This window comes from Mobula birostris, chromosome 26, assembly GCF_030028105.1.
Source record: "Mobula birostris isolate sMobBir1 chromosome 26, sMobBir1.hap1, whole genome shotgun sequence".
In the NCBI taxonomy this organism is placed as follows: domain Eukaryota; kingdom Metazoa; phylum Chordata; class Chondrichthyes; order Myliobatiformes; family Myliobatidae; genus Mobula; species Mobula birostris.
The window spans coordinates 46,803,717-46,826,353 of NC_092395.1; the positions used below are offsets into that span (position 1 = coordinate 46,803,717).

The window sequence follows — 22,637 nt, forward strand, 5'->3', positions numbered from 1 at the left end:
GAAGTGCAATGTGTCATTAAAGATTCATCTTCTGCATTCCCACTTAGATTTCTTCCTGTAAGTCTTGGTGTTGTCAGTGATGAGCATGGTGAAAGGTTTCACCAGGACATTGCAGTCATTGAGAACCGTACAAGGGCAACTGGAATCCATCAGTGCTGGCTGATCAGATCCACAGATCAGTTATACAAGTATTTGGACCACCAAGGGCTGATTAAGGATAGTCAGCATAGCTTTGTGCGTGGTAGATCGTGTTTAACAAATCTTGTAAAGTTTTTCGAGGAAGTTACCAAGAAAGTAGATGAAGTAGCTGTGGATGTTGTCTACATGGACTTTAGTAAGGCCTTTGACAAGGTCCCACATGGGAGGTTAGTTCAGAAGGTTCAGACACTAGGTATCCATGGAGAGGTTGTAAACTGGATCCGAAAGTGGCTGTGTGGGAGAAGACAGAGAGTGATAGTGGATGATTACTTCTCAGACTGGAGGCCTGGGACCAGTGGTGTGCCTCAGGGATCTGTGCTGGGATCATTGTTGTTTGTTGTCTATATCAATGATCTTGGTGATAATGTGGTAAATTGGGTCAGCAAGTTGCTGATGACACTAGGATTGGAGGCATTGTGGACAGCGAGGAAGGCTTTCAAAGCTTGCAGAGGGATCTGGACCAACTGGAAAAATTGGCCAGAAAATGGCAGATGGAATTTAATGCAGACAAGTGTGAAGTGTTGCATTTTGGAAGGACAAATCAAGGTAGGACATACATAGTAAATGGTAGGGCACTGAGGAGTGTAGAGAAACAAAAGGATCTGGGCGTTCAGATACATAATTCTCTGAAAGTGGCGTCACAGGTAGACAGGGTTGTAAAGAAGGCTTTTGGCACCCTGGCATTCATAAATCAAAGTATTGAATATAGGAGTTGGGATGTTATGGTGAGGTTGTATAAGACATTGGTGAGGCCAAACTGGGAGTATTGTGTGCAGTTCTGGTCACCTAGCTATTAGAAAGATATCAGTAAGATTGAAAGAGCGCAGAGAAGATTTACTAGGATGTTGCCGGGTCTTCAGGAGTTGAGTCACAGGGAAAGATTGAACAGGTTAGGACTTTATTCCTTGGAGTGTAGAAGAATGAGGGGAGATTTGATAGAAGTTTACAAAATTATGAGGAATATAGACATGGTAAATGCAAGTAGGCTCTTTCCACTTAGATTAGGAGAGATAAATATGAGAGGACATTGCTTTAGAGTGAAAGGGGAAAGGTTTAGGGGGAATTTCTTCACTTGGAGAGTGGTGGGAGTGTGGAACGAGCTGCCATCTGACGTGGTAAATGCAGGTTCAGTCTTAAGTTTTAAGAATAAATTGGATAGGTACATGGATGGGAGAGGTCTAGAGGATTATGGACTGGGTGCAGGTCAATGGGACTAGTGGAATAAAGTTTCGTCACAGACTAGAAGGGCCGAATGGCCTGTTTACTGTGCTGTAGTGTTCTATGGTTCTGTGGTTCTAACACTTTGCTGGAATAAGGTTAGAGAGGTAGGAAGGGACAATTCTGCCCAATCAGTCTGTTCCTCTGACATTCATCACATTGCATACTCAATGTCCAGCACACCACCACATTCCCTCCCTGCGGTCTACACTTACATCACAATCCACAGAGCTTCCAAGGTTGGTCTTGGTAACGACTGCCGGCAGGATGTTCTACTTTTGAAAGATGAGCTCTGAGCAGTCGTTCCTTCCTACAAAATATCTTTAAGGCAGTTGGAAAACCTGAAAGTTTAAAGGGAACGCAGTTCACAAAAGAATTAATCTGTGCATTTTCATTTCAGAGAGTTGTGCCTGCAGCAAAGCATTTGCACTGTCTATTCTGTTCCTTTATCTAGTGATGTCAGACTCGCCACTGCATTTTAGTATCACCCATTTAGAGCAGTTTCAGAGTATCTGTTGCCTCTGAAAAATAAAACTGATTATCAGAATAAGAATTGAAACTATTAAAAGGTAATTTAAAGAAAACAAAAGTTTACATGAGATTTAAATTGACAGAATTCCTGGCAATTTGCCATGTTAGGATACCTGATGCTGGAAGTGTCACGGTCCGGATCAGTTATTCCCTGGTTCCCTTTAAATTTCCTTTGTGTCACGATCAGGATTGTCGACTCCTTGTTTTCCATTAATTCATTGTTTCCCTGTGTTTCTTGGACTCTGTAATTAAAGACACTTGATTGTCAGCTGCGCCAGCAGTATATAGTGTCCGGCTTACAGCTACTCGGCCGTCACCTGATGTCACCTCATGTCACCGAAGCAAGTGTGAGCAAGTCACCTTGTCGGAGCAAGCCAAGTCTCCTCCCCGAAGCGAGTGCCAGTAAGTCGCCTCTCCTTGCCGGAGTGAGCCCGTCAAGTTACCGCGCCTGAGTGAGCCTGCTATGCTACCTCGCTGGAGCGGGCCCATCAAGTTAACCCACTGGAGTGAGTCAAGAGCTACTGTCCATAGTTCTGGGGCAGAGTCGAGAGCTCAGCGCTACTTGGAGCCACTTTGTGCCAAGATAAAGAACTGTCTATCGTTGTGTGGTTCTGTCTCTTCGTGTTCTCGCTTCTGCTGGGTAGGTCCGGCTGTTTGCTGCTACCCTGAGTTGTGAACTGTCTCTTCGTGTCCTCGTCTCTGCTAGGTAGGTCTGGCTGTTTGCCGCTACCCTGAGTTGGGAAATGTCTCTTCGTGTCCTCGTCTCCACTGGGCAGGTCCGGCCGTTTGCCATTACTCAGAGTTGGGGAATTCTGTCTCTTCTGATGTTCAAGTTCCAAGTCCAAATCCCAATCCAAGTCCAAGTCTGGGTCCCGACTCCCAGGCCAAGCCCAGGCCCTGAGTCCCAGTCTAAGTCCAGGGTCACATCCCAACTCCAGCCACGCATATTCCCGCTTCTGCTTCATTCACTCCTCGATGTCTTTTTGTACAATCCTTGCTTCCCTGCTTCCCTAGTAACTATTAATAAACTTTATTTTTGTTAACGCTACAAAACATGTTTGTGTCCTGCGTTTGGGTCCACCCGTGCTCCACACTTGTGACAGGAAGAATAGAATTGAAAGTGATCCCAGATGATTGAGGTTATCTGTGATTATCATGACTGCAGAAGCATATGTTGACAAAGAAATAAAATATAGATTAGTAACCTTGACATGACTTGGGAAGGATGCAGTCTGAGAAAGGAATGACTGACTGTTGATATATTTACCCATTGCCACAATCTTCAGGTGGTTTCAAACAGTTAACAGAAAATGTAGTAGTGTTATCATTTGATCTGTCAAACTTTCATGATATTCACTTTAATGTTCCCAATGTTCAAGACTTTAAATATGGAAATTGCATAGATGAATCCATATCTCCATAGCTTGAGCTGATTGTTATGCACCAAACTCCAGGTTCCCTTTTGGTAGCTATGTTGAAAGAATAATAATCTGCTTTCTGGGGACACCATCAAAGAACTTTGCCTTCTCCAAGTTTAATGAGATATTGAGAGACCTCTCATCCTTCTGTGTGTTTACAGCCCAAGGCTGGCCTCTGCTGCACTGTCACGAGCCCAATATGACAATGCTAGAAAGAGAGAAGGACTTGTGCTTTGAATCCAATACCCAATTTCCACATCAAATAAAGTTGAACCATAAACCACTCCTAATGGATCTAGTTCTTTAATACCAATAAAAAATTCTTGTTTGGAGCAATTAGGTCAATCAAGGACTACCTCCAAAAAGAGAATCAAACTGATTTATTTGACATGCAATATCATTACTTTGGTCAGACTTCCTCTATCCCTATTTTCATGTTCAAAACTGACCCGTATGCTAACCAGGGCAGCCAAATATTGTGGTGAGAAGAATGGGACAGAAAGTGTGCTGGAGTTCTCTTGACTTACCTGGGAATGTGCCGCTCTACTCATTCAGAAAGCTAGATTGTATCCAAGATGAAATAGTCTGCTTAGTGCAGAATCAATAGTACTTTTGAAAGGAAGAATGAATACTTGAAAGGAGACATTTTCAGGGCTATGAAGAAGGTGCATGTAAATGGTGCAAATTGGTTGGCTCTGCAGACTGGCAGCATTGTATAATTTTACGTACTGTTGGTAAGAACTGAGTGGTTATATGTGATTACTAAGGAGCATGTGGGAAAGAAGTAAAGGGCTGGAGGAGGGGAGGTTCTGAGAGGAGAGGACAGAGGCCATGGAAGAAAAGGAAGGGGAAGATGCACCAGGGAGAGGTGATGGACAGGTAAGGAGGTAAGGTTAGAGAGGGAAATGGGAATGGGGAATGGTGAAAGTGGGGGGTGGGGTGGAATTACCATAAGTTTGAGAAATCAATGTTCATGCCATCAGGTTAGAGGTTAGTGGAAATTCCTGGCAGCTAAACATTTTAATTTAGATTCCCATTCCCATTCTGACATGTTGGTTCATGACCTTCTGTTGTGCCACGATGAGGACAGCCTCAGGGTGGAGGATCAACACCTTATATTCTGTCTGGGTAGTCTCCAACCTGATGGCATGAATATCGATTTCTCCTTCCGGTGAATACAATTTTCCCTCCCCCTCCCCTCTTGTTCTATTATCCACTCTGGCCTCTTACCTCTTCTCACCTATCTATCACTTCCTACTATTGCCTCTCCTCCTTCCCTTTCTCTGATGGTCCACTCTCCTCTCCTATCAGATCCCTTCCTCTCCAGCCTTTTACCTTTCCTACCCACCTGGCCTCACCTATCACCCTCTAGCTATTCTCCTTCCCTCCCTGCACCTTTTTATTCAGGTATCTTCCTCCTTCTTTTTCAGTCTTAAAAGAAGCCTGAAATGTCAACTGTTAATTTCCATGGATGCTGCCTATGCTGCTGAGTTCCTCCAACATTTTCTGTATGTTGCTTTGGATTTCCAGCAACTGCAGAATCTCTTGCATTTAATATTTGTCATTGCCCAATCTTCTGCCACTACGGCTGTGACCTCCCCTACCTCCTCTGACTCCAGGCACACGTTTCTGCTTTTGTCCGTGATTAGCTCCCCTCTCAATCTAGTTATCCTCCTGTTCTTCACCTGTGTGTAGAATGCCTTGGGGATTTCCTTAATCCTACTGACCAAGGCCTTCTCATGTTCCCTTCTAGTTCTCCTAAATCCATTCTTAAGCTCCTTCCTGGCTGCCTGTGTCTCCAGGTTTGGCCGGCGGCATTAGTCTAGGGATTACAGTCTCTGGCCCCACCGAAAGTGTGAAATCTGAGGTGGAAAACCTCTTGTTTGTGTGGATGCAGCGTGATGTGTTCCCCTGATACAAGTCAGTACCATGAAATAAGAGACAATACACCATATGCAATGAAATGATTTAGCTTCATAGTTCTTAATTTGACAAGAGGGTTAGTAGGGAAAAACAAAAAGAAAAGGACCCATTTTAATGAGCTTCGCTTCTGTTTTGTCCTCTGTCAATTTCCCCCGGGCCCATTCCAAGTCCACTCCGTCCTGCAGTCTTCAACCTCTCCGTTCTGGCATCTTCTCTCTCCATTTTCCACCGAACTAAAGATCTTGAGCAACTCACTCTCAGGCACACAAGAAAAAACACTCCCTTCATTGGACGGCTCACATTCCAAAGCCCCCGTTATCTCTAGTCACTGCTGCTTCCAAACAACCATTACAGGGCATTACACTTGTAACACTCAAAAGTGACTGATCCTTGCTTTCTAAACCTTAAGTAAGTTTCTTTCTTCCTCTTGACTAGATGTTTCACATCTCTTGTCAAGCATGTACTGTTGAATGTGTCCTGACAGGTTGCATCATGGTTTGGTGTGGCAATTCAAATGTACAGGATCTTAAGAAGTTGCAAAGAACAGTTGACTCTCCCCAATATAGTTTAGCAACACTATAACCACTTTATTCCCTTTACAGTAAACTGAACTTGTTTGAATTCTGATCTTTCTTGTAAAGCCTAGTTAATTTGTGTTTTCCTTGTGAATGCTGTTTATACAAAGCTACATGCCTGTGATGCTGCTGCAAATAATATTTTCACTGAATCTGTGGATATTTCAACTTGTGCATATGTCAATAAACATGACTTTGATTTTGAGAAATGTGAGGTGAATGGATTCTAGGAAATTATTTAAGGAAGGATGGTAAGGGAGATTAATGGAGAAGTGAATGGAATAAAAGGTAGGGCAGCAGATCAGATTTACATTTCTTGGACAGGAGGAACCAAAGTCAGAGTGGAAATGTGATCTCTGTCACCATCCCACACCATGACAGAAGATACGCCTGGCAATCTGCTGGTGAAATTGGATTCAATGGACTTTCAAGAGGATTTAGCAGCTCTGTTGAAGACATTTCTGCTCTCCTCCATCCTGAATGATCAACCCCATATTTTGAGATGGTAATTCTGGTACTGGACATGTAAGACATTAACTTTGCATAAATTCCTTCAAGCCATGTATGGAACTCCAAAGTTTCTGTCTGTTCTTGCACTACCTTTAAAATTGTACCGTTTAGTCCTCAATATCCCTGTTCCTCCTTCTTATCTCACTTCACATTAAATTTCATCTCCTATTTTCAAAGTCTATGCAACCACAGTAGCAGTCTGCACGTTTGGATGAGATCACTCACATAGTACTCCTCTCTAGTTGCTGAACATCTTCTTACTTGACTGAGCATGAAAGCTCCGAAATGCAAGTGCCTGCCAGAACAAATATGTACAGTACTTTGATTTCACATCTTTCAGAGAAAGAAAGAAACAGATCCAATTAAGTGTAAACAAGCAGAACCAGACAAAAGGCAGTTTGGTATTTGGAATTTTCTTATTATCCATTCCATCTTTAGCAATCTAAGGTACAATACAAATCAGAACCAGGTTTATTATCACTGATATATGTTAGTGTCATTTGCTGCTTTGCGGCAGCAGTAGATTGCAAGTCATAAAGTTTACTTCTAAGTTACATACATACATACGAAAATAAATAAAGCAAAAGATAGATAACAAGGTAGTTTTTATAGGTCCGTGGACCATTCTGAAACCGAATGGCGGCAGGAAAGAGGTTGTTCTTAAAACTTTGAGTATGGCTTTTCAAGCTCCTGTACTTCTTCCCTAATGGTAGTAATGAGAACAGGGCATGAACGAGATAATGAAGGATCATAATGGTGGATGATGCGTCTTGAAACTCTCCTCAGTGATGGGGAGGGTTGTGCTGGCTGAGTCTACAGCCCTCTGCAGCCTTTTTTCAATCCTGTTATTTGGAGACTCCATACTAGATAGCGATGCAGCCAGTTAGAGTGTCCTCAACTGTACATCTGTAGAAATTTGCTCGTCTTTGGTGACATTTCAAATCTCAAACTCAAATGCAGTGGTGCAGCTAGCATATTTTCTCATTGATTGCATCGATACGTTGGGCCCAGGATAGATCCTCCAGGCTGCTGCTGCTCAGAAACTTGAAGCCCCTCATCCTTTCTGCTGCTGACCTCTCAATGAGGACTGGTGTGTGTCACCAGACCTCCCCTTTCTAAAGCCCATCATTTATTCCTTGGTCTTGCTGATGTTGTGTATAAGGTTGCTGATGCAACACCACTCAACCACTTAACTTATCTAATTCCTGTTTGCTATCTGAAATTCTGCCGACAGTGGTGTCATTGGTAAATCTGGCACTTTAGCTGTGCCTAGTCGCACAGTCATGTGTGTAGTGAGAGTAGAGCAGTGGGCTAAGTGTGCAAACTTGAGGTTCGCCTGTGGTCTATTCTGGTAAATCGGATCACTTGCCTGTCCTTCTGCTACTTGCATACAGGCAGAGGCCAAAGAGCAAAGCTCCAGAGATTAGGACAACAAAGAAGTGGTCGCAGGAGGCAGGGGAGCGACTACAGGATTGCTTTCAGTCAGTGGACTGGGCCGTGTTCCAGCACTCATCTAGGGATCTGAAAAAATACACCACAATTTTAATGGACTTTATTAAAATAGCTATGGATGAGTGTGTCCCCACTGAGTCATTCAGTCTTCCCCAATCAGAAGCCCTGGATGAACCATGAGATCCAAAATCTGATGAAAGCCAGATCAGAGGCAATCAAGTCTGGTGACCAAGAAAATTACAAGAGGTCCAGGTATGATCTCCAGAAAGCCATCTCATGAGTGAAGTGGAAATTCCAGACCAAACTTGAATCAATGAAGGATGCTCAACAGTTGTGGCAGGGCTTGAATGCTTTCACCTCTTATAAAGTGAAATTAACCAACATGGAAGATAGTAGAGCTTCACTTCCAGATGAGCTCAATGCCTTCTATGCTTGCTTTAACCGTTAACATGGAGGAACCATCACAAATTCCCACATCTCCCAATGATCCTATGATCTCAGTCTCTGAAGTTGATGTGTGAGCTACCTTCAGGAGGGTGAACCCACAAAAAAACATCTGTTTTGGATAGAATACCTGGGCACATACTAAAGACCTGTGCTGATCAACTGGCTGGTATGTTCAGTGAGATCTTTAACCTTTCTCTTTGGCAGTGTGTGTAACCGACCTGCTCCAAGCAGGCATCAATTATATCGGTCCCCAAGAAGAGTGTGGTGACCTGCCTCAATGACTATCACCCAGTAGCACTTACATCCACAGTGATGAAGTGATTTGAGAGGTTGGTGATGAAACAAATCAACTCCTGCCCGAGAAGCAACTTAAATCCATTCCAATTTGCCTACCAGAGCAACAGGTCCACAGCAGATGCCATCTCATTGGTTCTTCACTCAACCATGGAACATCTGGATAGCAAAGGTGCACAGATCAGGATGTTCAGCAGTCCAAAATCTTTGTTGTCCTGTGCAATTGGAGAGCATGATAAAAACTGGTATAAAGGCCCGAAGGGCCTGTACTGTGCTGTACTATTCTATGTTCTATGTTCTATGTTCTATGTTAAAAGTCAATAAATGTTTCAGAATGACACAAAGAGTAAAATGTTAACTTAGGAAAGAGGATGGCCTGCTGAAGACCAAAAACTAACCTCAGTGTTTGGGCAAATGGTTATAGATAAAATTGTTAATCAATACTTTGCCACTACCTTCATAAAATAGATTGGTGTGATGTTTTAAGACAGCATCATCTTGATGGAGTTAGAGGCATCTATTCGTACAAATGTATAACTTCATTATTTTTCCGAGTTACTTTGTGTGATGGGGTCCTGAATTACCTCTATGAACTGTGCTTTTAAAAGAGAGAGAGAGATGTTGTGGAACACAGACACCTTGTTAGAAAGAGAGAAAAAGAAAGAGAGAGAGAGGCGAAGACTGCTTTGAGGTGGTGTTATGGTTTTTCGGCAGCATGTTTACACTTTTGCAAGGACACTAGCAGCTTCCAAGTTCATACAGAGAGAGAAGGGAGGAGCTGCTTGATGGACAGTTGGTATTCAGCACGGTGAGATAAATAGAAGATCAGCTGTTAGACCTACAGACACATGGTTTTGTTGTGCCCACAGAAAAGGTGGGTTTTGGAGGATCGATCAGGCGGATCGATCAGTGGCTCTCCCAGTGTGAAAAGGGTGTGACCGGTGGGGAGTTATTCGTGTGCCCAACCCTCCCCTGGGTTGATAATTCCACCACAGAAAAACAGTCCCCTTTGTTGTGGTCACAGTTGGTGACTTCTAAAAGATGTTGGAGGACAACGGGAAGATCAATGGCGTCAGCTCACCTGAAGACTCAAATCTCTCCCTGTCTCTGTTTTCATCACTACTCAACTACATACCATGAACTGAACTGAATTTCACTCATCATCGTAAGACTATCTATTTACCCCTAGACTTGAAGAAGCTTGGTTTTCATATATTTCCACACTTACTCATATATATAATCATTGCTAACCTGTTGGATATATCTGCATTTATATATCTGTATTGCGTAGTTACTAATAAATATCATTGTTAATAGCAATACTGGACTCCAAAGTGTTTTCCATTTCTGTTGGTTCTTTACCCCATCACGGGGTATGTGACACTTTGCCCCACAAATGATTTTCATTAATACATTATTGATGATATTGAATATGGTTTTTGGGGTTCAATATAATAATACTGGAATAGCAGTGTCTTAAGAATTCCCTCGCCATTAGATTAGATTCCTTTTTAAGCTTACTGCCTGCAAATATGCATTTATTTTTTCTGTCCTCAATTTGAGTGAAGAAGGGAGTTGTCGCTTGAGCAGTCTGTCTGCAACTAGGATCACCTACTTTCAGCCTAGCTCTGTAGTTTCTGAGATGACCATCAAGACCAATATATGGACCTGTCATGAACTTCGGTAAAGCATAAATGATAGTCCAGAGTTTGGCCAATGAGTGCATTCACTTCGTGGGGTTAGGTTGACCTTGGTTCTTAAGCAAGCTTCAAAGTTCAAAATAAATTTTATTATCAAAGTACATATATGCCACCATATACAACCTTGAGATTCATTTTCTTATAGGCATACTAAAAAAAAATCTATATAATGGTAACTATTACAGAATCAATGATCAACCACCAAACTAGAGCTTTCAACTAGAGTGAAAAAGACAACAAACTATGCAAATCCAAAAGAAGAAACAATATCAGAAATAAATAAGCAATAAATGCCAAAAAATATGAGATGAAGTGTCTTTGAAAGTGCATCTATTGATTGTGGGAACATTTCAATGATGGGACGAGTGAAGTTATCCCCTTTGTTCAAGAGCCTGATGGTTGAGGGGTATTGACTACAGCTCAGCATTCAATACAATCATACCTTCAAACCTAATCAAAAAGCTCCTTGGGCTCAATACCTCCTTATACAATTGGATCCTGGATTTCCTCACTTGTAGACCCCAGTCAGTTCAGGTTGGCAACAACATCTCCTCTACGATCTCCATCAGCACAGGTGCACCACAAGGTTCTGTGCTTAGTTTTCTGCTCTACTTGCTTTACACCTGGACTGTGTGGCTAAGAATGCCATATTCAAGTTTGCTGATGACACCATGTTGTAGGCTGAATCAATCGGAGGGAGATTGAAAACTTGGTTGAGTGTTGTCATAACATCTTCTCACTTAGTGGCAGCAAGAACAAGGAACTGATTATAAACCAGAAGGAAACAAGAGGTCTATAAGCCTGGTCTCACTGGAGGATCAGAGGTGGAGAGAGTTAGCAACTTTACATTTCTAGGTGTTATTATATCAGAGAACCTGTCCTGGTCCAGGCAAGCAAGTGCAGTTATGAAGAAAGCACAGCAGTGTCTCTACTTCCAAAGAATTGCAGAGATTTGTTGTGACACCTATAACTTTGACAAACTTCTTTTGATGCGTAGTGGAGAATATATTGACTGGCTGCATCACAGCCTGGTATGGAAACACCAATGCCCTTGAATGAAAAATTCTGCAAAAAATAGTGGATACAGCCCAGTGCATCACAGGAAAAGCCCTCCCCAGCGTTACCACATCAACATGAAATTCTTTCGCAGGAAAGCAACATCCATCATCAGGTATCCAATGCTCTCTTCTCGCTGCTGCCATCAGGATGAAGGCACAACAGCCTTATGTCTTGCACCACCCGGTTTAGGAACAGTTATGGATTTTAGACTTCTGGTCATGAAAATCACCATGAAACTTACTTATCGCACACTATTTTTTTTTTGAAATTGCCTGAATTTATTATTTCAATTTATAATTCAAGTCAATTAAAAGGTTGCCCACAATGTAAGCTGAAGAGATTTCTATCTTGTTCAGGGATGCCTAGGCAGGGCAGTTGTTGCACGGCAGGACAGGTTTTAGAAAGGCTATAAAAGCATCACGCACACACTGTTCTTTGCATAGTGTTTACATGTATATCAGTTTGTGCTCAACTTGAGGCACATGCTCTACGCACACAGCATATTGTGTGTACTCATTATAATAAAGTAATTGTATTTACAGTATTTATGATAGCAAAACATCTCACCAATTTTGCAAAGGCTATGATTCTTAACTCTCAAAGACGGAGCATGACTCCTCTTGTTAAGAAAGCTTATGAGCTCTACTTTGGGTGTAAAATTGGTGACCAAGACGAAGGTTGGGCTCCTCACATCTGTTGTGCAACACGTGCTGTCGATCTTAGAGCTTGGCTTAGAGGCACTCAGAAGTAAATGCTGTTTGCTGTCCGGATTATATGATGAGAACAGAAGGATCATGTGACAGACTGTTATTTCTGTCTGACCAGTGTGAGTGGTTTCTCTGCTAAAAACAAGAAATTCATTAAATACTCCAATCTCCCTTCAGCCATATGACCTGTGTCACATGACGATTGTCTTCCCGTACCAAAGCCACTACAGACATGGAATCTAGAGGAGGGAGACAAAGGTGCCGTGACACATGAGCCAGGAATGGAAAACAATACTGATACTGACTTTGAACCCTTTGTGTCAAGTGAGCCTCATCTGATAACTGAGTCTGAGTTAAATTACCTGGTCAGAGACTTGGGATTGTCAAAGGCAAAAGCTGAATTACTGGGGAAAATTGCATGAAAGGCATTCAATGATGTTGTTCTAGGCAGCTGGTTGACAACATACTTCAAGCATACAAAATCATGAAGTGCACCATGTCACTGAAGATTCATTTTCTGTATTCCCATTTTGACTTCTTCCCTGCAAATCTTGGCACTGTCGGTGATGAGCACGGTGAAAGGTTTCACCGGGACATTGCAGTGATGGAGAAACAGTATCAGGGCAACCGAATCCATCAATGCTGGCTGATTATTGTTGGGCATAAAGCGAGAAGCCTCAGACACTGAATACAAATGAAAATCATCAACAAAATATTCTTAGTTCAGTTCAACTAAAGCGTCAGCACCATTATGCAATTAAACACATTATATTCAATAAAAGTTAATTTATTGTTTCCTCAAGTTCCTATGCAATACAAGTAGTCTGAAATTATATTCACATTCATCTTAAGCAGTCTATCATAAACACAAAAAACTCTGTGGAAGCAACACTTCTGTAGAATTTTGCAGGTCAGTGTTACCTAATTTTTAATTAATTTCATTTCACATAGCCCAAGCTCTAGGCCTTACACCATATTAAGTTCTCCCTGTACGAGTTAAGCATCTCTTACTTGTTTTCCAGGGCTTCTGCAATGTGGATTTGGCAGTCCCACTCCCTTTCTTTGTGGAATGTGAGAGTTCGGTTGCCTTTGGTGCCCCTGCACTAATCAGTTCCTTTGCTCATAGCTTATTTGAGCATTTGTTATGATGTCACCCAGACACTGAGTTTGAGGAGGATTTAAAACTCACAGCTTATATTTACTGTCAACACTAAGCTAACTACATGTGACCACAACTCTAGAATTCCAACACCACACATCAGAGATGAATATCTTCCTGCCCACTCTACAAACACTTAAATATCACTTCTTGGCTAACCAGAGATGAAAACCTTTGTTCAGTATTTGATCATAAGAAAACATTAAGTTGATTCAAGTAATCAGTCACATTCCCTTATGTGTCATTTGAATTCAGTAATAGCAATCACACTTTCTTTACTGACTGCTTGTGCTCACAAACCTTTTTACATCAACCAGCATTTATTTATTTATTTAGAGATGAAGAGTGGAACAGGCCCTTCTGATCCAACAAGCCACGTGGCCCAGCAACATCAATGGACTTGCAGTTGACAGGGCAAGTAGTTCCAAGTTCCTTGGTATACACATCACCGATGATCTCATCTGGACTCTAGACACCAGCTTTGTGACATAAAAGGCACAAGAGCTTATCTTCCACCTCAGGTGACTGAAGACGTTCAGCATGAGCCCCCAGATCCTCAAGATCTTCTACAGGGGCACCATTGACAGCATCCTGACTGGCTGTATCACTGCCTGGTACGGGAACAGCACCAACCTTGATCGCTGGACACTGCAGAGAGTGCATCGCATCTCTGGATGTGAACTTTCTTCCACTGAGGACACTTACAGCAGCAAGTGCATAAAGAAGGCCTGGAGGATCATCAGGGGCATCAGTCATCTCAACCATAAACTGTTTCAGCTGCTTCTGTCTGGAAAATGATACCTCAGCATTAAAGCCAGAACCAACAGGCTACAGAGCAGCTTCTTTCTACAAGCCATTAGACTTATAGATTCAGATGTCTGTACATTACAACGGAGTCATAACGCAAAGATTTTTACTCTCTCGTGTTGTGGGACGGATGTAAGATTTAAATAAATTCAAATTCAATCAATCTATTTAACCCTATCCTAGTCAAAAGACAATTTAAAATGACCAGTTAACCTACTAACCAGTATGTAGTGTATATGGATTTCAGCGAGGCATTTGATAAAGTACCCCATGCAAGGTTTATTGAGAAAGTAAGGAGGCATGGGATCCAAGGGGACATCGCTTTGTGGATCCAGACTGGCTTACCCACAGAAGCCAAAGAGTGGTTGTAGATGGGTCATATTCTGCATGGAGGTCGGTCACCAGTGCAGTGCCTCAGGGATCTGTTCTGGGACCCTTAATCTTCATGATTTTTATAGTCATAGTCATACTTTATTGATCCCGGGAGAAATTGGTTTTCGTTACAGTTGCACCATAAATAATAAGTAGTAATAGAACCATAAATAGTTAAATAGTAATATGTAAATTATGCCAGTAAATAATGAAATAAGTCCAGGACCAGCCTATTGGCTCAGGGTGTCTGACCCTTCAAGGGAGGAGTTGTAAAGTTTGATGGCCACAGGCAGGAATGACTTCCTATGATGCTCTGTGCAGCATCTCAGTGGAATGAGTCTCTGGCTGAATGTACTCCAGTGCCCAATCAGTTGATTATGTCGTGGATGGGAAACATTGACCAAGATGGCATGCAACTTAGACAGCATCCTCTTTTCAGACACCACCGTGAAAGAGTCCAGTTCCATCCCCACAACATCACTGGCCTTATGGATGAGTTTGTTGATTCTGTTGGTGACTGCTACCCTCAGCCTGCTGCCCCAGCACACAACAGCAAACATTGGATGAGGAGGTGGAGAGATGGGTTAGTAAGTTTGCTGATGACACAAAGATTGGAGGTGTTGTGGATAGTGTGGAGGACTGTCAGAGATTACAGTGGGATGTTGATAGGATGCAAAACTGAGCTGAGAAGTGGCAGATGGAGTTCAACCCAGATAAGTGTGAAGTGGTTCATTTTGGTAGATCAAATATGATGGCAGAATATAGTATTAATAGTAAGACTCTTGGTAGTGTGGAGGATCAGAAGGATTTTGGGATCCGAGTCCATAGGACGCTCAACGCAGCTGCGCAGGTTGACTCTGTGGTTAAGAAGACACACAGTGTATTGGCCTTTATCAATCGTGGAATTGAATTTAGGAGCCGAGAGGTAATGTTGCGGCTATATAGGACCCTGGTCAGACCCCACTTGGAGTACTGTGCTCAGTTCTGTTCACCTCACTACAGGAAGGATGTGGAAGCTATAGAAAGGGTGCAGAGGAGATTTACAAGGATGTTGCCTGGATTGGGGAGAATGCCTTATGATAATGGGTTGAGTGAACTCAGCCTTTTCTCCTTGGAGTGATGGAGGATTAGAGGTGACCTGATAGAGGTGTATAAGATGATGAGAGGCATTGATCGTGTGGATAGTCAGAGGCTTTTTCCCAGGGCTGAAATGGTTGCCACAAGAGGGCACAGGTTTAAGGTGCTGGGGAGTAAGTACAGAAGAGATGTCAGCTGTAAGTCTTTTTTACTCAGAGAGTGGTGAGTGCGCGGAATGGGCTGCCGGCAATGGTGGTGGAGGCGGATACAATAGGGTCTTTTAAGAGACTTTTGGATAGGTATATGGATCTTAGAAAAACAGAGGGTTATAGGTAAGCCTAGTAATTTCTAAGGTAGGGACATGTTCAGCACAACTTTGTGGGCCGAAGGGCCTGTATCGTGCTGTAGGTTTTCTATGTTTCTATGTCTCTGGACTGTGGGACAAAACTGGAGCCCTTTTCCATCACAGGTCAATTCCATAGTCTGGTCTTTTGGAACCTACAGGTCAATTACATATTTCTTACATATCTATATTTGTCTTGTTTGATATATTGTTATGGTAATCCATAGTGTAATTGTCATGGACCACAAGATCTGCTGCAATCTTTTATTTGTAGCATCAAGCCTGGTTGCTCAATTGTAGAAAATGGGTTCTGACTTGGTTTAAGAGGTCAGGTATAATTGTTCTGTTATGGGGTATTTTACACCAATTGTCACCTTTCTGAGTACCATAAAGCTATAACCACAGAGTGGGAACAATTTGGCCTCTCTGGGTCTGTGTCCAAACACAGGGGTAATTGTTTGTCCTTTACGTCTTTTTTATGATTGCAAGACACTGCTAGATATTAAGAACATCAAGTACTGCATGTCTACCCTATCAGCAAGTTGCTCAATAGTGGAGGAGCTGGACTTGTTATCACCTGTTTCAGGAAGTGTCAGAGTCGGTGCATAGTCTAACAAATGTCTTTGACGATTTTCTTGTGATTGCAAGACCCTGTCTGACATTGGTAATATAGAATACTGCACGTCTGGTTCACTGTTGAATCTGATTGGGAAGTGGAAGGAGGGGAGCTATTTGGCCTCGGTTGTAGAACACACCAGGTCCTAATGCCACAGTCACCTGTCGCAGCCTCCCCAGGGAGGAGATCCGGACGAGGTGTGGCACGCTGGGTGTCTGTGCTGAACTGGGGGCTAGAATCTCCCATCAGTGCTGCTCTCCAGTGTTCACTCTGTGAAAGGCAAGCTGCACTGTCTGTCTACAGCTGCACTAGCGTGCGATGATTGGATTGCTGTGGCCTTGGTCTTGCCGCAACATTCATGCACTGTCAGTCTTCAGGCCATGACACTCAGGGATTTTGGGCCATATTTTTTTTGTGTGATTGTATGTTTACTGTGATTTGTGCCTTGTGCTGAGTATGACTGTTGGTATGGTGTTTTACACCTTGGCTCTGAAGGAACACTGTACTTATACGTATTCATGAATGAATGACTGACAATTAAACTTGAAATGTCTCCTACCACATTGATGGGTTGTGATCCACGTTGATCCCTTCTCACTTTAGTGAACTTGGCCCTGCCCAACTTAGAACTCTATGTAAGGGTTTTTGCCCTACTGACCCCCCGTTGCCTAGGGTAAATAGCCGTCGACCCCGCCAAACAGTGCAATCACTTTGCTGCAGATAAGGTGTGAACTGCCCAATGAACAGCCACAACACAAATACGAAAACAATATGCCAAGTGCGAGTAAAGAATTATACTTTATAGCAAATCTGTGGTGATGGGTTAGTATAAATAACTACAAAAAACTAGGCACCACATAAGTAACTTATCAGTCTTGTGCACATAATATTTTAATATGTTGGAGCTCACGCCTCCGATTCCATCCACAACGTCCTTCCGAGACTCCAGCCACCATCCGAACCCCCGAGGTCCGGTATCCGCTGTCCATTCCTCACACGTCCGTCCTCTCCGCTTGCCTCCCGAAAAACCCGCGCTCCTCAACTCAGCACACATATGCGAGATAACAGGACATGACTACAATTTCCATATTCTCCCTGTATAACCCAAACATTGCAGTTACAGAGAACCCCTTGCTCAGCCGTTAACGTTACCAGAAGCCATTTTCGTAATAAGCGATCAACAGTTAACAGTCCACCTAGTATACTGAGAGCCCTCCACCTGACTTTTATTTAATCAATCAGACCTCATACAGTCAGGATGCACAATTACTCCCCCCTCCCCATCAACATGGGTTAACCCCTGGGCAATTACATTGTTAAGTTTGTCAATGACATTAACAGTGGTGGGCTCATCACCAACAATGAGACAGCCTACTGACAGGAGGTGGAACAGCTTGAGGCCTTTTACCAAAGCAAATAACCTTTTCCTCAATGTTAACAAGACCAAGGAGATAGTTTTTGACTTCAGGAAAACGCACACCACTGCACACCTCTTCACACTGGAAGCACAGCAGTGGATTTGCATTTGAGAAAAGGTTCCACTCCAGGGATGCATTAGCTTGGAGTTATTTAGCTCCCCAATCTGCACACCACTGAGAGATGGGAAGAAAGTGGAGCACCCAGGGAGAAACACACCTGTTCATAGGCAGGAAGTGTAAACTCTGCACAGACAGGATTGGACCCGGGTCACTAGAGCTGCGAAGCAGCAGCTTTTCTAGCTGCACCACTGTGCCACCAATTGACACTGCAGCAAAAAGCCATGTGATTTCACTTGTGGCTATGCTAACCAAGTTTTTAAATTATAGCACAAAATACTTCAATGCCTCTTATTGTAAACACTGTCCCATTGCTACCAGTTCTAAAATTGCTCTGACATCCTTCGGACCATCTTGTTAAGACAAACAGTATATGTTCAGTCATGAGTTCAACGTTATTATGCTTTACTTGCAGAACTAAACACATTGTGCTCTTCTCAACTGTGACTTAAAACAAAGAATAACTTTACATACTAACAAAATAACTAATCATTCATGGACCAAACCTATTTTCCTAGAACTCACATCTGACAGATCCGACTTGCAACATTTGGACCACTTTTGGCATCTCTGTCCATCCAGAACAACCTCACACACTCTTAGTGGGTGGTTGCAGCTGTATTTCACTGGGCCAGTACTTAGTACTGTTAGATAAACTCAGTATTGGATAATTACTACAAACCATGGAATTCATGGAAATTGGCAAAAAATAATTATCTAAATTTTGGATAATGAGTAGCTTCAGATGAGACTAGAAGACACCACGAAGATAAGGCCTGGCCAGTGAAGGACATCTTCCATGTCACCTGACAAGGACAACAGCAGAAGACGAGTGGGTGTTCAGCATCATCTGCCTGTGCTTGACCATTCTACCTCTTCTCTCGCTGCTGCTAGAGGAAGGTGCAGGAAACTTGGGTCTTAGGCAAGTTTGAAGAGCACAATTTGTGGATTGGCCTCTTTTTTTTAAAAGACTCTGCAATTCATGTTGTGCGTGTTTCTGGTTACTCCTTTTTTTCCCCAGTTGTTATTTTGCGTGATTTTGACCAGGCCACTAGCTCTGTGGCCTGCAGACCGAACGACACAGTGCTAAATTGAACCACATTTCCTAGACTGTTTCAAGGATTTTGCAGTTTGATATTTAATATTCTGTGTGTGATTCACTCATTTCTCGCCACTTGCATGATTTGTTGTTTTTTTGCATGGTGGGTGTTTCATGTTTTCTTTGAAGGGATTCCATTTTTGTTTTGTAGCTGCCTGTGGAAACATGCATCACTGGGCTGCACACAGCATATTTTGATAGTACTGAGCCTCTAATCACCACTGTGCACATAAGGTATCAATTATATACTTTAAACAGCACATAGTATTAAAGAAAATATACACCACAGGAAGCAAAACAATCTGTAACAATGGCATCATGTGATATTTCAGAAACCACTGCCTCAGACTGTACTACTAGCAATGAAAAATTGGAAAATGGAAGCAGCAAATGGTGTTACAGATGGGAGATCATGACAAAATGTTGAAAACATTGAGCTGTCAGAAGAACATCAAGGAAGTGAAGATGATGTTAATTTTCAAAGTTGATAAGCTTTATCAGAAGTTCATTGTAAATTCACATTTGCCTTGCGTGCAGCTATCAGTGGCCATGGCGCTGTTACTTAAAAACAATCTTTCAGCATAATGGGCAATGGTTGTACTACCATCAGGTTTAAGTCAAAGCATCAATAAACATTTCACCAAACTATGAGCACTGTATCCAATAATACCTTAACCTTCTTCAATAAGGGAATGCTTGATTCAAAGAAACAGCTTGCTCCACTCTCAGAACAGAATGTTTCCATTTGTGGTATAACCTTACCAGAAGCACAGACAGTTGGTGATGAGCCTAATGAGGAAGTAGAGGGAGAAAGAACATCCTTTACTCATAGGATGATACAATCAGAAGCATATTGTGATAGGAAATGCTTAAGGCAAAACGTTTTGATGCTTTCATAAGGAATCACACCGAATGACTGAGGTGAGGTAAATGGAGTGGCAGGAGTGTGGAACATGAATTCCAATTACTTGTGTTTTGAATACTCAATAAATCCAGTAGAATTTTTTAAGTGTAAAGATTTTATGTGAAACTTTTCGGGGTTTATGCTAAGCTTTGCTGTGATTTCTAAAGGAAAAAATATCTTTATAGATGACCTTTCATGGCCTTTGGAAGTCTGAAAGCATTTTACAGCCAATGAAGTACATGTAAATCTGAGTCATTTAGGTTTTCTTATCTTACCATATGCTCATAGCAAACTCCTACAAGCAGCAATGTGAAACTGGAGATAATTGGTATCCTTAGTAAGGAAGGCTAAGGGATAAAACACCAGCAAGAACCAAGGGAGACTTTCCCAGCTCTTCTTCAAAATACATTCAGCATAGAGGCTTAGATTAAAATCTAATTTTAAAGGGAACACATCCAGCAACTGCATTGTTTCAATGCTGCAATGAAATGCCAAGTAACTGCCCAAATGACTTTTCAACTTTCTATTTGTCTCTGTCTCTACCACATCCTCTAGTTCATTCCACATACCTTGTGTGGTAAAATCTACCCCTCAGATCTCTTTTAAATTTGTCCTCTCTTGTCTTAAACCTGTGCTGTCTAGTTCTAGATATCCTGGAAAAAAAAGCCTTTATCTATCCTACGCTACTCATAGTTTTATAAACCTACTGTATATATTGTCACCTCCCACCCCAGCCTGCTATGTTCCAGTGAGTTTAAACTTGGATGAAGAAAAAATGGAGGGCTATGTAGGAGGGAAGGGTTGATTGATCTTGGAATTAGTTAAAAGGTCAGCAAAACATCAAAGGACCTGTACCATGCTGTACTATAGAATGTGCCAGGTTCTAACCCATCTTATTCAGTCTTCATCCTGGTGAATCTGACTTGCATTCACTTTTCACATTGCTACCACATTTTCCATGTTCATGGCATGGACCTTGAAACAAATGGTATCTAATTCAGAGGTAATAATGCTGTGATTGGAACAAAATCACTAGCTCTTCTTTCAGTTTGTCCTGACGAAGGGTCTCAGTCCGAAATGTCGACTGTACCTCTTCCTAGAGATGCTGCCTGGCCTGCTGCATTCACCAGCAACTTTGATGTGTGTTGCAAAGATTCCATAGGTGTTGGTTAACATATCCTTATCACAACTTAAAAACAGTGATTACAAATAATTAAACCATAATGCAAACTAATAAGCTTCATTAGGTTGGTTTGGTCATTTAAGTTGCAAACATTAAAGTTTACTTACAATTCAATGCGTTAGCATTGCAATAGTTTTTTGACTAAGCAATCAGTGCTTGTTAAACTTTGCATGCACAATTATCATTGTAATCCAATGTGAGAAACCCTGCGACATTTTGAATTATTTGCTGCTACGTAAATGCAAACACAGCATTATTGTTAATCAATTATCATGGATTAACTGCTGAAACATATAATTACCAATTCAAGTTCCAGCTGTACTCTGCAGGACAACATCATCTTCAAGTTACACTTGATGGGGCGGGGGGGGGGAGGGGAATTACATCTGTAAGACCTCAGTGGACTTCATTGATTTACAGGCAACTACTTGAACACCTGAGGCACTGGAAATTAAAAAGGACACCAATACCCTCTGGGATCTTTATTTCCAGCAATGTTAACCTAACTAAACAAAACCGACAACTGTTAGAAACTAGCCTTGCCAGTATTCTGTGAATGAAGAAAAAAATGTTACAGAATCACAAAACTCCTCCAATCATCAATACATTATAAATTTATGAGACGCATTGCTTGAGACAGAGTAAAGCAAGAATTTTACTTAGAAAGGTATTAAACATGTACATGAAAATTCTAAATCCACCTGTTACATAGAATCATTTGAGCGCTATAGCACAGGCAAGGCCCTTTGGCAAACTCATCCTCTGTACAGTAAAACATAAAGGGAGAAAGATTTGTTCCTGTTGCTTTCAGTTTACATATATTGGATAGGTAGATGTCTCTAAAGTGTGGCTTTCTTCAAAGTTATTATTAAAAAGAATCTTTACAGGACCTTTGTAAAGAAAAACTGCGTCGTAGTGTAAATACATTTACACAAAGACAGACAGTTATTGCAGGCTGGGTTGAGGATCCAGTTTATAAAGAAATTAAAATACTTAAATATATAGTCACAATTGAGTGACAATGTTTCCCAGAAGTAAGTTGTCCCAAACTATTGCAGATAAGGAGACTTCACACCATGACCGGCTCAAGCTTGATGCGCTTAGTCTCAAAAGTATTGGAATCCACATCTTGGCAATCTTGTTTGAAGCAGCCATTGGACTTTGGGGAGATTGATGCCAGAGGTTCCAGGCCACTTGTCCCCTCTTCTTCAGTGTCTCTATTTTGCTGTTTGACCTCAACTTTGGGTTTACTGTCCAGATCTTCTTTCACTGGAAGGTGGTTTCCCATTTCCTGTTTGATTGAATTTGCTGTCTCCACCACTTGGGGTCCTTCCCATTCAGGGATTTCAATACCAAGGTGTTTCATTAATTTGCTGATAACTTCATCAACATAACCAAATATCCGGAGGTCTGAATATCTATCCTGGGGACACATGGAGGAATATATTAAAATAACACAGTTATGGAGCATGGATTGGTGTAGTGGAATATCCAATGTGGTTTCATAAGC

At 41.9% G+C, this 22,637-nt stretch overlaps 1 protein-coding gene across 3 annotated transcripts in view; it reads right to left on the reverse strand.

Moving 5' to 3' along the window:
• Nucleotides 1-21,572: 21,572 nt before the first annotated feature.
• Nucleotides 21,573-22,637, reverse strand: part of sirt6 (sirtuin 6) — a 40,687-nt gene continuing 39,622 nt past the window's right edge. For 2 of the 3 annotated variants that reach the window (XM_072244611.1, XM_072244612.1), the window contains one exon: nt 21,573-22,550. In XM_072244611.1, the coding sequence (XP_072100712.1) occupies nt 22,197-22,550 (354 nt within the window). In that variant the 3' untranslated portion in view covers nt 21,573-22,196. The remainder of the gene's footprint in view (nt 22,551-22,637) is intronic. The other variant, XM_072244610.1, reaches the window with a different exon arrangement.